A 19,149-nucleotide genomic window follows, 5' to 3' on the forward strand; every position below is an offset into this window, starting at 1 on the left:
AGCAGTGATCTGTGAGCTTTAGAACATGCTGAGTCAAACCAGCGCTTATTTCCTGGGATTCCTTTTTTTGGCTTAACTAAAAGATCCTGTGACACCTGGCCACATATTGCCTCGAATGCCTCTACAATTTCTTGGCCCTGCGCACAAGGATTTTTGCAAATCTCGACCTGGTCCTTGATCTTAAGGAAATTTTCTGCATAAAATTTTTCCGGGACCACCTTTGCCCATTTCACTCGCCTGCCTTGGTCAGAAATCCTCAGGGGGTGAACGGGCCTTACTATCATTGGGGATAATCCCATATGGACTCCCCAAGTCACTTCGAGTGCTACCGGGTTATGATCGCTAAAATGTGTTTGTACCGTACGATAGTCCATAACCCGGTTTAAAATACCTTGGGAAACAAAGATATAATCTATTATTGTGCCTTGGTGGACACCAGTAAAAGTTGGCAGTCTAGGGCCACCATCTGGTTCGTGCAAGTCGAAGTTAGCAAGAAATTCTTCTAACTCCTCTCCCTCGGTAGTATGTTCAAAGTGGGGGTCCCTCTAGTCCTTCGTCCCCGTCATCGCTACTTCTCCTACAGGCTAGGTTACATGGGTGAATGTTAAAATCGCCTAATAAAATAACTCTAAGTCATACTTGGTATTCTGGCTGGCTAATTTTAAAATGCTATCTAAATTAGTGATGTTACATCCTCTATGGTCACTGTTCCCTGAATTGTAAAAGTTTATATATATGGTCCTGCTAGTGTTGTTGATCACTCTTTCTACCATTAAGATGTTATGGGAATCGGTGCTAATCTGCCTACAACTTCCCTTCAGGTCTAAGGAGAACAAAATTAAAAGGCCTCCCTTAGCTCTCCCCATACGACTGGGAACAGCTGCTTTGGTAAAGCTGGTAAACCCATCCCACCAAAGGTTGGCGGATTTGTCCCAGGTTTCCTGGAGAGCAATAATATGGTGGCCTAAAACAAAACTTGACCATGCCTTGTCCTGTCGTTTCGCGTTTAGCCCCGCTATGTTCCAGCTTATCATCTTCCACATGGGTCGTGGGGTATTTGAACGCATCGGGGGCTGTTCATTTCCCGTCCAGGCTATAAACCCATTTCCCTGTCCTCTATGATCATATCCCGGGGTGCTTGGTCCCCACCTGTTTATAGTGGGCCCATTTAACCTGGGTGTTCTGGCAATTGGCTCAATCGGGTAGTTACATTGCCCTGTCCCAAGACTAATCATAGGATGGAAACGGTCATTGTTATATCTGGGTCTAGTGTCCCCTCCCCAGTTAGTGACTTTTGTATTCCTTCTAGGTCTAGGGATGTTGGAGAAGGTCGCAATCTGGTTCTCACTATAAAAGAATTTCAGGGTAAGGGGGATTATGGTACCACTTCTTCGTTGGGGGGGAAAGATGTTGGACAGGATGTTTGGGAGTACCTCTGCGTTAGCAAAGTTTAATATTATGCAGTCCCCCTTAAACTTCTTTGGCTTATTCCCAATCCATGGTACCCTCCTTGTCATTACGATCTCCCCTGCTACTTGGTCAGACCCCTGATATGCCATATGCATATTATTAGTGAGCCAGTGTAAAGCTTTATCTTTTAGTCCTTGAATAGATTCTATTTTACCATGTGATAGAGCAGGGACATTGGCCAATACAAGTACTACTGATGAGGCTTCCAAAATGAATTGTGATGAGTCATCCCCTAAATGCAGTGGTGCTGGCACAACAGATGGTAAAATGGGGGACTCTCTTACTGCTTCCTGGCTAGGCGCAGGTGGTGGTGGCTGCCCTAGCGGGATAGACTGTATTTGGCCTTCCGTAGGACCCATGTCCGCACCAGTGTCCTCCTCAGCTATGGCCACCGGTTTTGTGACATGAGTAACTAGATTCTCCAATTCATCAGCCAACTTACTTTGCGACCCACCCATCTTTTTCACCTCAGTAGTTAATTTGTCTATTTTCCCAATCAATGGCTTAATGATAGTCCTGATTTTCATATCTATCATGTCTGAGATCCTATTGAATAGGTCGTCGTCAATGATGTGTCTTGACTCAACGTCAACATCACACTCCACATTTTTCCCTTTGCGCCTAGGTGGTGTGATCGGCTTTTTTCTTCCTAGCTGTTTCCCCCCACGTTTTGGCTGAGATTTTCTACAAGTTCTCACGGCCCGTACTACGGGCGACGGGGGTGAGGGAACTTCAACTACAATATTTTGCTGTTGATCCGAGTCAGACACTGCATTTGCTGACAAGTCGACTAGCAGATCTGAATTTTCATCATCATTGCCAGTGTCTTGAGAATTAAGGTCCGGTATATATGTAGTGGGATCTAGTGATGGTGTGTCAGACATTGGTGCATTAGAGGAAGGACTCGCTGGGAGCAAAATTGGTGATTGGCTCAGACCTAGGGATTGCCTTCTTTCATTATTAATCTTATTAACCACTTGTACTAAGTAAGAATCTAAGGTGTTAAGTGGCTCTGTGACTACTGGTGCCAATTTTTTAGGCATGTTTACAGCAGGGTTAAGATGCTATCAGGAGTATAAAAGGCACTCACAGAATTGACTACGGAAGCAATACACAGTACTAACAAGACGGGGGAGAAATACTACCATGCAACGATAGGCAGATTCCTACTCCAATCAGATCATGGACCAGATGCAAACAGTAGCTAGGGTCCAAGAATGTTCATTGACGATGTACAGCAATGATCCACAATATTTTCCTACAACGGGTACAGTACCTTAGGAGCTCGATGATGGGGATATCAGGGGGATAGCCTTGCCTGGCCTTTTCGTGCCTCTGAGGGCCACAGAGGGCCCGCCCTTTGCCCGGGCTTCGCCCCGGGCGCTCCCGCGCAGCGGTAGACAATGTCAAAGTTATAGAGAGGGTGACGCGCTGGGGCGGGGCTTGCAGGGAGAGCGGGCCAGGTGTGCACTATTGGCCAGGCAGGGACTCCTGATAGTTGGAGTCCCTGCAGTCGCTTGCAGCCCTGCAGCTCTTCCCCTTCGCTCCACACCAGCTCCAAAACCAGAGTCCTATGGAGCCCAGCAGTCCTCGCACACGAAGCGGGACCCGCGCAGCGGGTCCTGCGAGGGGTAGAATCCAAACAGCAGCAAGCTCACAGGGCGAGAGTCCAGGTTACAGAGCCCACGCAGGATAAAGGGCGATCCTAAAGCACAAAGCGTGACGGACAATAACTTGAAACTTTGAAAGACAAACCCAAACCTGCAATTCTATAGACTCGACTGACAATATACATGAGAATTACACAAGATATAACGCAAATTCCAAGAGAAATGGACTAGTAAATTATCAAAATGCCACACCCTTGCGTCTGTCTAGGTCTGTGCAGGATAATAACGTGAACTGAGGAAGCAATTTCAATTTCTACCATCATGTCTTTATTAGTAAGCAGGACAAAACAGGCAGGCAATTGAGGCTGAGGATAAAATCTGTTTGGATGCTTCAGAGCATTGATGCAGATGTTGGTCTGTTTGAATTCAGAATTTCTGTAGTATAAACAATGCAAATACAGGATTTAAGGCACACGATTTATAGACAAGTGCAAGGAACACCATAAATAACACCGCATGTAGAATAAAAAAAACATATCAGAAAGTACCTAATGACAGAATCTATACAAACTGTAGCTGGTAAAGCAAAAGAAAAGTTTGAATACTTCCAAAGTGCATAATAAAGCAATCACCAGTCCAGCAATTTACAAAAATCAAGCATGTTTTGTAAAACAATCCAACTTTCTTGCATCAAGGGGAAAATACTGTCAAAGTACATGATAAGTCCAGCAGTATGCAAATATGAAGCCAGCTTAGTCAAACAATTCTCTGTTTGTTGTGTGCATAAAGGCAGATATATTTTAAAGCAACTGGTAAACAATAACAACTACAGCACCATACAATAATCAAACTGGTTTAGACTAACAATTCCCTTTTTGAAGGCTCAAGTATTTCATAGTGACTGGCAAAACAGTAACAAGTACAGCAGAAAGCAGCATACAAAAATCAAACCACTTTAGTCAACAAATGCCCTTTTGGTTTGTGCACGAAGGTGCAAATATTTCGAAGTGACTGGTAAATCAATACCAAGTACAGCAAGCAGCAGCATACCTAAATCAAACCTATTTAGTAAAACTAATTCCCCTTTTGTTTGTGCATAAAGGCATAAACATTTCAAAGTGCCTGGTAAAGCAATACAATTTAGCAGCACAAGCATCAAACCCGTCCAGTCAAACAATGCCCCTTTTATTTGTGCATAAAGGTGCCGGAGACCATTTTGCCCCATGCCTTAAAACGTCCCTGGATGGCATGTGCCTTTAACGTTTGCAACAATCTCCCTTCCAGTAATGGCAGCTTAAGAGGCAGTAATTATGACCTGGGAGAAGTAAAGGAGGCCCTGGCAAGAGGTGATCCCAAGGATATGGCTCGACAAACATGATATGTTGCAGAGCATTTAGAATCAGGCCTGGGCCCTGGCATGGACCAGGAGCTGAGAATTTATACTGCTAGGTAAAGGAAGTGTTAGGGAATATAGTAGCCCATCACGAAATGATGAGCATGTAAATGGTAGTAACAGGGTGGCCAGAGACAGTCCTGCAGGCAAAGGGGCACCAAAACCTACGCACCTAAATAATTTGAAAAGATGTCTTTCAGCAAAGGCATGTACATTTTAGTTAGAAGCATCCAAATCTGCTTAAGCGGAAAATTATTTCAAACAACTAGTAGCTAATTGTAAGCTTGCTTTTAAACTATATGCACACATCTATTTTACAGTACACTGCATTCCCACATAACAGCTCTCCGTCTGAGCAAGTCTACATTGAAGTGTTTTAGGATGTTCAGAGTAAAGCTGGAGATGATTACATTGTTAGTTGTTAAAGGGAAAAGAAAGATTCAGATCACCTTCCTTTCTCTTTTGCCGATAAATGCAATAGAATTTTAGAAGGGATTAAAGTATACTATATTAAGTTGTTGGTTATGCAGGGTGATGGACACATCCTTTTTTCCACAGAGGTTATTGTGGAGATGAATCCCTGATCTTCAAAAATGGAGATGAATATTACACATTCGGTGAACAATTAACAGCAATACTGGGAGGAGTAAGAGACTTATGTGCCCTCACATTATAAACACTGTTGTCTACAAAAAATATACATTTTCGAACAACTCATTATTTTCAACATGGTTGACAATTCTGTATTAGCATAGCAGTGTGCTTTAAAAAATCAAAGTCCATATTTATGGTTCAAATTGCGGGAAGTACTATATAATGTCCAGAGATAGACATATCTACACTATGGAGATCAAATGGGTGTGGCACTGAGGTTGGCACACCTGTGCCCATTCACCAATTGGCTTTGCCCCTTGCTTCCCCTGTGGCCATAACAGACCTAAGCCTCAGATAACAAATCAGGTAAGCAAGAACGGAAGTCCTGAGTTGGCTGGGGGATTGAAACCAGGTGCGCAACTAGACTCGAACTTCAGGGGGGCTACCACTCCCAGCAAGGGCAAGCGCTAGCACTGGTCGCACATAGTGCAAGTCTTTTTTGGTGCCCCCTCCCCCATTTCCTTCTTCTCCACGAATCTCCTCACTACCACTCACCAACAATGCAACTCATCTCACTATAGCACCTTTCTGAAAAACATTTAATTTATTATAGCACTATTCACACTCAGCTCTGTGATCTGCATGGTATACATTCTTTGTAGCAGGCACATTAACCCCCTGCACTTTGTGGGTGGAAGTAGTGCCCATGTGAGTGCACCATGAGTGATGCTACAGTGTGAGAGTAGGGTAAGAGGCGTGACTACAGGGTGAGTGAGGTGACCATATGAATTTGGGTGCGGATGTAAGTGCAGAGAGGGACAAAAGAATGCATGGTTAGTGATTGACTTGTTTGAGTGAGATTGCAGATTGTGCAGTGAGGGGGACAGGTGAGTGAAGGGTGAGTAGTGTGCTTGTGTCACTACAGGGTGAACACCGCAAGTGCATTGTGAGTGCAGAGTCATCACTGTGAGTCCAGGGTGAGCTAGTGAATGGTGAGTTCATGGTGATCAGTGTGAGTGCATTTCGATCGCTGTGAGTGTAGGGTGAGCATAAAAGTGAAGGGCAAGAACGAGGTGTGAGTTGTCTGAATGCAGGATGCATTCTCAGACACTTGAAGTAACTCTGCATGTTATTGACGGCAAAGGGTTTCAGATATAAGTTAAACTATTGCTATTATGGTGTTAATAGGGATCGAGGGTTTAGGAAATAAATAATGTGCTGATCCTGCAACAAACCTCCAGTCTTATGATTAGGGTTGCTAGCTCATTATTCTGATGTCCCAGACTGACTTATCTGTGCATACTTCGAAAAGCAAATATAAATAGAAAGCACTTTTAATTGTGTTCTACGGCTGCATGAATGATCCATGACTGATAATTAAAGGGAACAAAGACAGAAAAGTCACATTACAAATGAACGCATAGTTATTATTTATAACCAGGACACAAGTCCTAAAAAAAGAAGTGGGGGGGACTAACCTAGTTAATCAGTATGCAAGTGACATCATGGCTTGTGACATCACAGTGCGTGACATCACAGTGTGTGACATCACAGCACGTGACAGCATAGAACGTGGCATCATAAGAAGTGACATCAGATCATAAGCCCTCACATATATGTTTAATGTGTCTATCAGGAGTACATTAAAGCCCATTTCCAGTATACAGGTAATCCCTCCAGATTTAGGCAGAAAATGTGCACTTTTGTAAGCTACACATAAAACTGTGTTGCCTTTTATCAGCGTAAACTTATTCTACCCATAGTGCTTTACAAGAAAATATAGTGATATTTAAATTATTACAACATCTCCTCGGGGTAGTAAGCACTATGTAAATGCTATTTATTTTATGTACTGGGAAAGATCAGTATATCTGAAATTCTTACAGCGCATGCATATCTCCTAAAAAAAGTCTGAACTAAGTGAAAAGCTGCCTCTTTTAAGTATGTGTGAAGTGCTAACAAGGTGTGAGCCTTTGTTTCCCCCCTGCAGAATTTGCCTCACGGTGTGAGGCTCCTGACTGCTGCCAACCAGGAGACTCCAAAAAAAGGAGGTCTGATGATCCCTCAGATTGGACCTTTGTTATGAGCCCAGCCGGTGTCTGAACTAAAAGCACCCTCCCCTCCTGCACGTTACTGCGAAAGCAGACAACAAAGTGCAGGCGCTGCTGAATGTGTCCTGGTGTTTGCAAATTACACTGGGACCCTATTTAGTGTCAACACAAGGTCTTTCCAGGCTCTTTAACCAACACATTGCTGGCATTTTTCTTTTGGCAATCCCACTTTATATTCATTTTCATGAAATGCATTCTCACCCTACAGCAGTAAATGTAAATTTCAAATATAAGGAATAGGCAGAGTGGGGGCCCAGGGGGTACTGGAACCAGAAAAAAAGTAAGGGGGCCATTAGGATGACGGGCGGACTTTGTCTGCCCGTCATCCTACCGGTGATCTGGACTGCCCGCCATAAGGGTGGGGGTCCCGTGGCCAGCATTGGGATGCGCCCGCTACAGTTGCGGGCGCATCCAGCATTCCAACCATTGTGGCGGGCGCCACAATGACAGGAAGGTATGCTGTGCACTTCCATGCACAGCATGACAGGCACCTGCTATGCTGTGCATGGAACTACTGGGGGGTACGATAGGTACCCCCCATGTTCACCCCCCAACTTCGGAGTCCTTGGGGGCCCGCAACGGGCCCCCACAAGCAATTCCCGCCTGCCTTTCCGTGGTGGCATTGCCGCCATGGAAAGCATCTGCAACAGCCCATCCTAATATGGCTGACGGTGTCTGATAGACACCACCACCAAATAAACCCTTTTCCGCCCCGGCTGCAAGGCGACCAGGGCAGAAAAGCGGCGGACGGTGTTTCTGTCCGCCGCGGTCCCCCACCATAATAATATGGCGGGGGGGAAATGGGTGGCGGGCGGGCAAGGATGTCGGGCGGATCGCCAGCGCCCACATGGCGGTGGCCATCCGCCCGACATCCTAATGGGCCCCTAAGCTTCTGTAACTAGTTTACAAAGGTATGTAAATATGCAAATGTTTCTGGCCTCGAGGCAGTTGCCTTCAACTCCCTTGCTGCTGGGCCACGGAGCTCAGGTCACCTGCACCCACCTAGCGCACCATTTAATGTATGAGGCCGAACTGCTTTGAGGCAACTCAACTGGTTCAACCAATGCCAAGAGAAGTGAAGTGCTGTCTGTGTGGCCAACAGGCAGCACTGAAGGGCCCTGGAAGCTGCTGTGGGGCCTAAATTACCGTTACCAGTCTCGGCGCAGACACTGAGACATGTGCGTGCCGCGCACCATTTAATTTATTAAAGAGGCCGCCGCAAGGTATCTACGGTGAGTGTAACATAAGGGCTGGCTGCGCTGCCGCCGAGGGGGGACCTCTGTGAATACCAAAAGTCATAAATGACTTCAGTAAATACCAAAACTCGTAAAGATAGACTTTTGTCTCACATTACCTTTGTGAATCAGCCCCATTATCTATAGGCCGTCACAAGTTTATGATCCTTTGAAAATAAGACAGACAATACCTGTAAGAAAATCACTTTGCTCCATCTACTGCTAACTAATAATATTGGTTATTGTTTTTGTGAATGTCCATATTGCCTTGGGTGTATGAACAAACTACATTAGGAGAATACTGAGAATAGAAACGTTTTTACAGTTATTGATGGACTGTGTGTAGCACAGCACTTACTGACAATATAAATACAACTTTTCAGATTTGCCCATTATGTATTTATAACAGAAGATTATTTTTGCATTTAAAGTGTTTATTTCAATATATTTGGCAGACTGTGATCAAGATTTCAAAAGAGCTCCACGCTGGCAGGATACCTCTATGGGTGATACTACTGAGTGCTTTTGCTGGACTTCTTATTCTCATGCTGCTGATACTGGCTCTGTGGAAGGTACGTTTATGTAATGTGAAGTGTTAGAAACAGATAACAACAAAACTCATTTGGGATTCACAGTAATTTTCCGGGCTTTTAATTTGTGTGTAATAGCTAAAAGTAAGTTTAATGTGGTTCTACTGGAAAAAAGGTAATGTTTTGCTTGCTTTCCAAAAACAGATACGATGCCACTTTAGATGTTATAATTTGTAAATGAGCTAGCGATTAAAATATAGCATACTGATAAACTGAGTGTGCATTAGCTTGCCTTTTGCCCTGCTTATATTTTCTATTGAGTGACAATGTGTCAGTACATGATAGTTGTCAACTAAATAGAATACTGCACTAGCATTTAACTTTCGGAATAAGAAAACAAATAGGTTGCAACAATAACACCTTTTTTCTGCAAGGTAATTTGAATAGATAGTACTTAGAACATTGTCTTAACAACTAATACTATAGTTCATTTAAACTCCTTGTAGCAAAACAATCTAAAAAAATATGTCCTCTGAAAGCATCTACTGATTATAGGCTTCATAATCTTGTTTCACTTCATTTCAAAGTTCTGCATGCCATCACCAATAAATTAAATAAAACGTTTGGGAAATAGGGCCCGGCATACAAGGACATGCACAATTCTTTTAAAATAAGTTTTATATATGCCAAAGGCTGTGGCTTCTAAATTTAAAGAGAAGACTGAGCCTGATTACCAAAGCTTTCTACTTTGGGTAAATGTGTATTACTAGCATGAGTTGTAAATGTGAGTAACAGAAAATGTAATACAAGATTGGATGAACAGGGTGAGAATATTGTGTTCTATTCCTTCACGCTACATTAAAACATTAAGAAGTCTGAGAAAAGCACCTTCTTGTTGATTAAGCACAATATAATGTTTCATTTAGGAATACATTCTAAAATGTCTCAAACCTATTAATATTTTGTGTAGTGTAACAGTGACACTGTGATCCACATTTAGCTTTACTTTGTTCTAACAAGTTTGTCTTTGGAAAAAAAGTATATACTTGCTTGAACAACCCATTCCATATAGGCTTCCAATACCACATACATCCCTCAGTGCAGCTAGAGCTAGATACAAGTGATGGTAATGCTTCTGAAATGAAAATGAATACAATCTTATTAGATCACATCTAAAATGCTCATTCAGTTAAAGGGTTTTTCTTCCACAGTTCCCATTCAGATGCATCGATGAATGCACAATGTTCACTCAAATTTATTTCTAGTACACGAGGGTCATGAGATTTATATATTTATATATATTACCTACTGGCGGTCGCCAGTAGGTATATATAGTTAGGATTGATTTCCATAGGGAAATCGCAACATTCTATTGGGAATAACTTTGGCGCCGGTTGAGGAATCTGCCTGAATTTTTCAGCAACTATGCCTCGCGGCGCTCCGGTCCTTCTCTGACAGTTTGGGGGGGATTCGTCAAGCGGGGGCCGAGATAAAAGGGGGGTCCCAAAACGTGTTTTCCCCATGTTAATTTCCATAGGGCGGTCTGTCACACTTTTAGTTCGAACGGCTGAATGGATTTTCACCAAACTTGGCAAAATTGTAGGGACTGGTACCCCGATGTGCCTTTGCTATGTCTCAAGATATATGCTCCAGTGGTTTTTACGAAAATTAACTTTGAAAAAATATATATTGGGCTACATTGGGCTATATATATGTTAGAGCCCAAATGTAGCCCAATGTAGCCCAATGTAGCCCAAAGATGGCCACCAGAGACAAAAAAAACAAATGTAGCCCAAATATCAGCCAGATGTAGCCCAACTATAGCCCAATGACAGAATGTCTCAGAGTGTTCTAAAGAACAACTAGAGCGCTAACAGTCTTACTTATGACAAAAGTATGGCACACCTGAAGTCATCTTGATTGGAATAAAGTGTTAACACTTAAAACATTTAATTTGCAAAGGAACAAAATGAGGGGGTTCATTTTGCCATAGAAATTATGATTAGTGCTGAAGAAAGAAAAATTAGGGCACATTTTGAGTGACTTCTCAAATCCTCTTATATTTCATAAAAAAAATTCTGATATGCAGTCTCCCAAGATGGCCACCAGAGACAAAAGAGCCCAAATGTAGCCCAAATATCAGCCAGATGTAGCCCAACTATAGCCCAATGACGGAATGTCCCAGAGTGTTCTAAACAACAACTAGAACGCTAACAGTCTTACTTATGATAAAAGTATGGCACACCTGAAGTCATCTTGATTGGAATAAAGTGGTAACACTTAATACATTTAATTTGAAAAGGAACAAAATGAGGGGTTTCATTTTGCCATAGAAATTTTATATATATATATATATATATATATATATATATATATATATATATATATATATATATTACCTACTGGCGGTCGCCAGTAGGTATATATAGTTAGGATTGATTGCCATAGGGAAATCGCAACATTCTATTGGGAATAACTTTGGCGCCGGTTGAGGAATCTGCCTGAATTTTTCAGCAACTTTGCCTCGCGGCGCTCCGGTCCTTCCCTGATAGTTTGAGGGGGATTCGTCAAGCGGGGGCCGAGATAAAAGGGGGGTCCCAAAACGTGTTTTCCCCATGTTAATTTCCATAGGGCGGTCTGTCGCACTTTTAGCTCGAACGGCTGAATGGATTTTCACCAAACTTGGCAAAATTGTAGGGACTGGTACCCCGATGTGCCTTTGCTATGTCTCAAGATATATGCGCCAGTGGTTTTTACGAAAATTAACTTTAAAAAAATATATATTGGGCTACATTGGGCTATATATATGTTAGAGCCCAAATGTAGCCCAATGTAGCCCAATGTAGCCCAAAGATGGCCACCAGAGACAAAAAAAACAAATGTAGCCCAAATATCAGCCAGATGTAGCCCAACTATAGCCCAATGACAGAATGTCCCAGAGTGTTCTAAAGAACAACTAGAGCGCTAACAGTCTTACTTATGACAAAAGTATGGCACACCTGAAGTCATCTTGATTGGAATAAAGTGTTAACACTTAAAACATTTAATTTGCAAAGGAACAAAATGAGGGGGTTCATTTTGCCATAGAAATTATGATTAGTGCTGAAGAAAGAAAATTAGGGTACATTTTGAGTGACTTCTCAGATCCTCTTATATTTCATTAAAAAAATTCTGATATGCAGTCTCCCAAGATGGCCACCAGAGACAAAAGAGCCCAAATGTAGCCCAAATATCAGCCAGATGTAGCCCAACTATAGCCCAATGACAGAATGTCCCAGAGTGTTCTAAAGAACAACTAGAACGCTAACAGTCTTACTTATGACAAAAGTATGGCACACCTGAAGTCATCTTGATTGGAATAAAGTGGTAACACTTAATACATTTAATTTGAAAAGGAACAAAATGAGGGGTTTCATTTTGCCATAGAAATTATATATATATATATATATATATATATATATATATATATATATATATATATATATATATATATATATATATATATATATATGTATATATACTGGCGGTCGCCAGTAGGTATATATAGTTAGGATTGATTTCCATAGGAAAATCGCAACATTCTATTGGGAATAACTTTGGCGCCGGTTGAGGAATCTGCCTGAATTTTTCAGCAACTTCGCCTCGCGGCGCTCCGGTCCTTCCCTGAAAGTTTGGGGATTCGTCAAGCGGGGGCCGAGATAAAAGGGGGGTCCCAAAAAGTGTTATCCCCATGTTAATTTCCATAGGGCGGTCTGTCGCACTTTTAGCTCGAACGGCTGAATGGATTTTCACCAAACGTGGCAAAATTGTAGGGACTGGTAGCCCGATGTGCCTTTGCTATGTCTCAAGATATGTGCTCCAGAGGATTTTGAGTAATTTAGGTTAAAAAAAATGTATATATCTATGACTTGCGCACGGAAGCTGATTGGCTCTCGGGTGTCTGTAAACATTCGAAACAGTCCGCAGCGGCCGCCATCTTGTGTCTCGGTAGGATTGAGACACAAGAGGTGGCAAAATCAAAGGGGGAAATGACCAAAAGGGGGCAGGGTAGACCCCCTTTTTTCGTTTTTCGCGGGGGGGAGCGCCCGGTACGCGCACCGGGGAGCGTACCGGGGAGCGTACCATGGGGAAAAATAGTGAAAAAAATTATATAATCATAATAATAAATAATAAAATAATCACTTTGAGTGATTACAGGTACGGTAGCTCTGAAAAGAGCTTTTGGTTCTGTGGCTGTTTTAGGTACCTACAAGTACGTCCCACACACACCCACACGCACACAACCCCACATCTCCACACCCACACACTCCCCACACACACCTCACACACGCACACCTCCACCCACACCCAAACACCCCACACCCCCACACCGACACCTTACACATCCACACCCACACCCACACATCCCACACACACTCACTCACACACACCGCTCACCCCCCCAACACACACACACGCACACACAGATACCTCACAGACACACCTCACACATCCCCCCCACACACCTCCCCCCCACACACACACACGCACACCTCACAGACACACCCACACATCCCACACATACACACATATCCTACACACATACCCCCCACACCCACACACACCCCACGCACACCTCACACACCCACACCCCCACCTACACCCAAACACCCCACACACCCACACCCACACACACACACCGTACACATCCACATCCCCACCCACACCCACATACCCCACACACCTACACACACCTATACACCTCATCCCCCGTCACACACACACACACCTCACAGACACACCCCACACATCCCCCACACACACCTCACCCCTTCCCCACACACACACACCTCTGACACACACCTCACACACACACACACACACACACACACACACACACACACACCTCACACACACCCACACACACACCCACATACACACTCCTCTCACACACACACCCACACACCCCACCCACACACACACACCCCACACACACACCCACACATCCTACACACACACACCCCACACACATACCCCCCACACACCCCACACTCACCCCCCCACACACACACACCACACACACACTCATTATTTTTTTTATTTTTTTGAGGGGGTGCCCCACACATATACCCCGACACACGCACACCCCACACCCACCCCCCCCACACACACCCCCCACCATACCTCATACACCCACACCTCCACCCACACCCAAACACCCCACACACCCACACACACACCATACACCCCCACACACCCACCTACACCCACACACCCCACACCCCCCCACCCACACACACCTCACTCCCCCCACACACACACACACCTCACAGACACACCCCACACATCCCCCACACACACCTCACCCCCCCACACACACACACCTCTGACACACACCCCCCCACACACACACACACACATACCCCACACACACACCTCACACACACACACACCCACACCCACACACACATTCCTCACCCCCACACACCCCCACACACCCCCCCACACACACACACACCCACACACACAAACCCCACACACACACACACATCCTACACACACACACCCCACACACATACCCCCCCACACACACACCCCACACCCACCCCCCCCACACACACACACCCACTCACACACACACTCATTATTTTTATTTTTTATTTGAGTGGGTGCGCGCCCTGGTACGCGTATCGGTACACGTACCGGTACGTGTACCCTGGAGAAAAAAAGAAAGACAGAGTTTTTTTAAATGTAGCATTTTTATATAAATTGGAGGTAGTTCTGAAAAGAACTGTTTTTTTATTCTTATTGTTGTTTTATATTTTTTTTATTGTTTTTTTGTACCCCGCGACTTTTAAAAAAAAAAATATTATTTTTTTTGCCTTGGGGGTCCTTGTGGGACCCCCTGGACAGGCCTAGGGGGTCAGGGTGTTTCTACTCTGGCCCCTTTACGAGTTTCACACCTTTGTTTCACTGCTTTCTTGTGCCTTGGTTCGAACAAGGCACAAGATGGCTACCAGGGACACCCAGTATAGAATGCAAGGGGAATTCGTTCCCCCTCTTCTTCAAACATGCACGGGGGCTGTGTTGCAGAGAGGTGTAAAAAAAGGGTGTGGCCTCATTACACCTCTATGCAATGCAGCCATCTGGCGCATACTGGAGGCTCCTGGTGGGCTAGTTGGCCCCCAGGGACCCCCATTATGCAAGGGGAATTAGTTCCCCCTCTGCAAACACGCCAGGCGGCTGCGTTGCAGATAGGTGTAACAAGGGGCATAGCCTCATTACACCTCTGCAATGCAGCCCCCTGGCGCATACTGGAGGTTCCAGGTGGGCTAGTTGGCCCCCAGGGGCCCCCAGTATGCAGGGGGAATGAGTTCCCTCTCTTCAAACATGCACGAGGGCTGCGTTGCAGAGAGGTGTAAAAAGGGCCATGGCTTAATTACACCTCTCTGCAATGCAGTCCCCTGGTGCATACTGGAGATTCCTGGTGGGCTTTCAGGTCTTATATAGTTAGGAATTAGCATTAAAAAAAACTTTGAAATTCACTGAAAAAAAAATAGGTTTCAGGCGATAGCCAGTAGGTATATATAGTTAGGATTTTTTTCCTATGGGATTTTTGAAAATTCTATGTCGAATAACTTTGGCGTTTGAGGACAGAATTGGCTGAAATTTTCAGGAAAATGGAACATTTTGTTTCCGAGCAGCCCCTGAAAATTTGGGGGGTTTCGTCAAGGGGGGGCCGAGAAAAAAGGGGGGTCCCAAAACGTGCTTTTCCCATGCAATTTTCCATAGGGTGGTTGGCCTCACTTTTAGCCCGAACGGCTGAATGGATTTACACCAAACTTGGCAAAATTGTAGGGACTGGTAGCCCGATGTGCCTTTGCTATGTCTCAAGATATATGCTCCAGTGGTTTTTACGAAAATTAACTTTGAAAAATATATATTGGGCTACATTGGGCTATATATATGTTGGAGCCCAAATGTAGCCCAATGTAGCCCAATGTAGCCCAAAGATGGCCACCAGAGACAAAAAAAAACAAATGTAGCCCAAATATCAGCCAGATGTAGCCCAACTATAGCCCAATGACAGAATGTCCCAGAGTGTTCTAAAGAACAACTAGAGTGCTAATAGTCCTACTTATTACAAAGGTATGGCACACCTGAAGCCATCTTGATTGGAATAAAGTGGTAACTCTTAAAACATTTAATTTAAAAAGGAGCAAAATGAGGGGGTTCATTTTGCCATAGAAAGTATGATTAGCGAATATATGACGAAATCCCGCATACCATCATTCCGCATACCATCAGTCCGCAAAAAAAATCCCGCATGTACTATTAGGCCGCAAATTAAAATAACGAAAACTTTTAGAACGAATATGCCTTTAGCATACACTAAACAACTAAACTACCCTAAACCCTAAAACACTACCCCCAGCATGACCCTACACTACACAAACACTACAACACTACCCTAAACCCTAAAACACTACCCCCAGCATGACCCTACACTACGCAAACACTACAACACTACCCTAAACCCTAAAACACTACCCTCGGCATGACCCTACACTACGCAAACACTACAACACTACCCAAAACCCTAAAACACTACACCCCAGCATGACCCTACACTACGCAAACACTACAACACTACCCTAAACCCTAAAACACTACCCCCAGCATGACCCTACACTACGCAAACACTACAACACAACCCTAAACCCTAAAACACTACCCCCAGCATGACCCTACACTACGCAAACACTACAACACTACCCTAAACCCTAAAACACTACCCCCAGCATGACCCTACACTACGCAAACACTACAACACTACCCTAAACCCTAAAACACTACACCCCAGCATGACCCTACACTACGCAAACACTACAACACTACCCTAAACCCTAAAACACTACCCCCAGCATGACCCTACACTACGCAAACACTACAACACTACCCTAAACCCTAAAACACTACACCCCAGCATGACCCTACACTACGCAAACACTACAACACTACCCAAAACCCTAAAACACTACACCCCAGCATGATCCTACACTACGCAAACACTACAACACTACCCTAAACCCTAAAACACTACCCCCAGCATGACCCTACACTACGCAAACACTACAACACAACCCTAAACCCTAAAACACTACCCCCAGCATGACCCTACACTGCGCAAACACTACAGCACTACCCTAAACCCTAAAACACTACACCCCAGCATGACCCTACACTGCGCAAACACTACAACACTACCCTAAACCCTAAAACACTACCCCCAGCATGACCCTACACTACGCAAACACTACAACACTACCCAAAACCCTAAAACACTACCCCCAGCATGACCCTACACTGCGCAAACACTACAACACTACCCAAAACCCTAAAACACTACACCCCAGCATGACCCTACACTGCGCAACACTACAACACTACCCTAAACCCTAAAACACTACCACCAGCATGACCCTACACTACGCAAACACTGCAACACTACCCTAAACCCTAAAACACTACCCCCAGCATGACCCTACACTACGCAAACACTACAACACTACCCAAAACCCTAAAACACTACCCCCAGCATGACCCTACACTACGCAAACACTACAACACTACCCAAAACCCTAAAACACTACCCCCCAGCATGACCCTACACTACCCAAACACTACAACACTACCCAAAACCCTAAAACACTACCCCCAGCATGACCCTACACTACGCAAACACTACAACACAACCCTAAACCCTAAAACACTACACCCCAGCATGACCCTACACTACGCAAACACTACAACACTACCCATAACCCTAAAACACTACCCCCAGCATGACCCTACACTACGCAAACACTACAACACAACCCTAAACCACTACCCCCAGCATGACCCTACACTACGCAAACACAACAACACTACCCTAAACCCTAAAACACTAGCCCCAGCATGACCCTACACTACGCAAACACTACACCACTACCCAAAACCCTAAAACACTAGCCCCAGCATGACCCTACACTACGCAAACACTACAACACAACCCTAAACCCTAAAACACTACCCCCAGCATGACCCTACACTACGCAAACACTACAACACAACCCTAAACCCTAAACACTACCCCCAGCATGACCCTACACTAAACAACCACCACAACTCTACACTACACTAACACAACACTACACTACACAACACTACACTACACAATAACTAACCCACGAAAAAATTAACACAAACCCACTTACCTCTCTCGTCATCGTGGTTTTCACAACGCAAATGCATTTACCATACATGCCTTTAAAACGTAATTCTTTGTAAAGGCATTCGTGATAAATGCACATGCGTTTTGAAAAAATGCGGGATAATGGTATGCGAGGTCAATGACCTTGCGGGATAATGGTATGCGTACTGAAAGTCCGCGGGATAAAAAATGCGGGAAAATGGCTGCAAACCATGATTAGCAGCAGACTTCCCTGGTGAGCACTAGCTTTACTACAGTGATCTAATGAGCAACTAGAGTGCTAACATTCAGAATTCATGGCAAATGTGTGACACATCTGAATGCCTTCTTGATAGAACCAAAGTAAACAAGCATTGAAAATGCAATAGATCTCGCCCTCGTTTAAGTTAAAGCCATTCTATTTGTAATGAGGTGGCTTTTTAGCTTTGCTTTTATTAGTGTTTTTAAAACGTTCATGTAAATAACATGCATATGTATGCATATATGTATATGTATGCATGCATTTATATTTATATAGATATGCAGATTATATATGTTTATATCACTGAAAAAACCATAGGTTATAGACCATATATAGTTAGGAATTTGCATTTACAAAACCTTGAAAATTCACTGAAAAAACCATAGGTTAGAGACCATATATAGTTAGCTGGACATTTTATTGACATAAAACCAATGAAATTCCATATATAGTTAGTTGCACTAACTATATATCGTGCACCCGCAATCCACTGCTGATGATGTCACATATTACATCATTCATGACATGGTCAGTGACATCACTGATGACATCACTGATGACATCTCAAATGACATCACTGATGACATCACTGATGACATCTCAAATGACATCACTGATGACATCACTGATGACATCTAGTGTCTGTGTGTTTTTGTAAAGTTTAAATATGTTTTACATATTGAAGAATGAGTGGATGTATGGAAGACTGAGTGTGTGTGTGGCTGGCTGG

At 43.9% G+C, this 19,149-nt stretch overlaps 1 protein-coding gene across 1 annotated transcript in view; it reads left to right on the forward strand.

Annotated features, from left to right (window-relative positions):
• ITGA1 (integrin subunit alpha 1) overlaps positions 1–19,149 on the forward strand; it is a 1,037,437-nt gene that overhangs the window by 948,152 nt on the left and 70,136 nt on the right. Inside the window, exon 29 of the mRNA XM_078675060.1 lies at positions 8,869–8,985. Coding sequence (XP_078531186.1) covers positions 8,869–8,985 — 117 coding nt within the window. The remainder of the gene's footprint in view (positions 1–8,868; positions 8,986–19,149) is intronic.

This window comes from Lissotriton helveticus, chromosome 2_1 (assembly GCF_964261635.1).
Source record: "Lissotriton helveticus chromosome 2_1, aLisHel1.1, whole genome shotgun sequence".
NCBI classification, from domain to species: domain Eukaryota; kingdom Metazoa; phylum Chordata; class Amphibia; order Caudata; family Salamandridae; genus Lissotriton; species Lissotriton helveticus.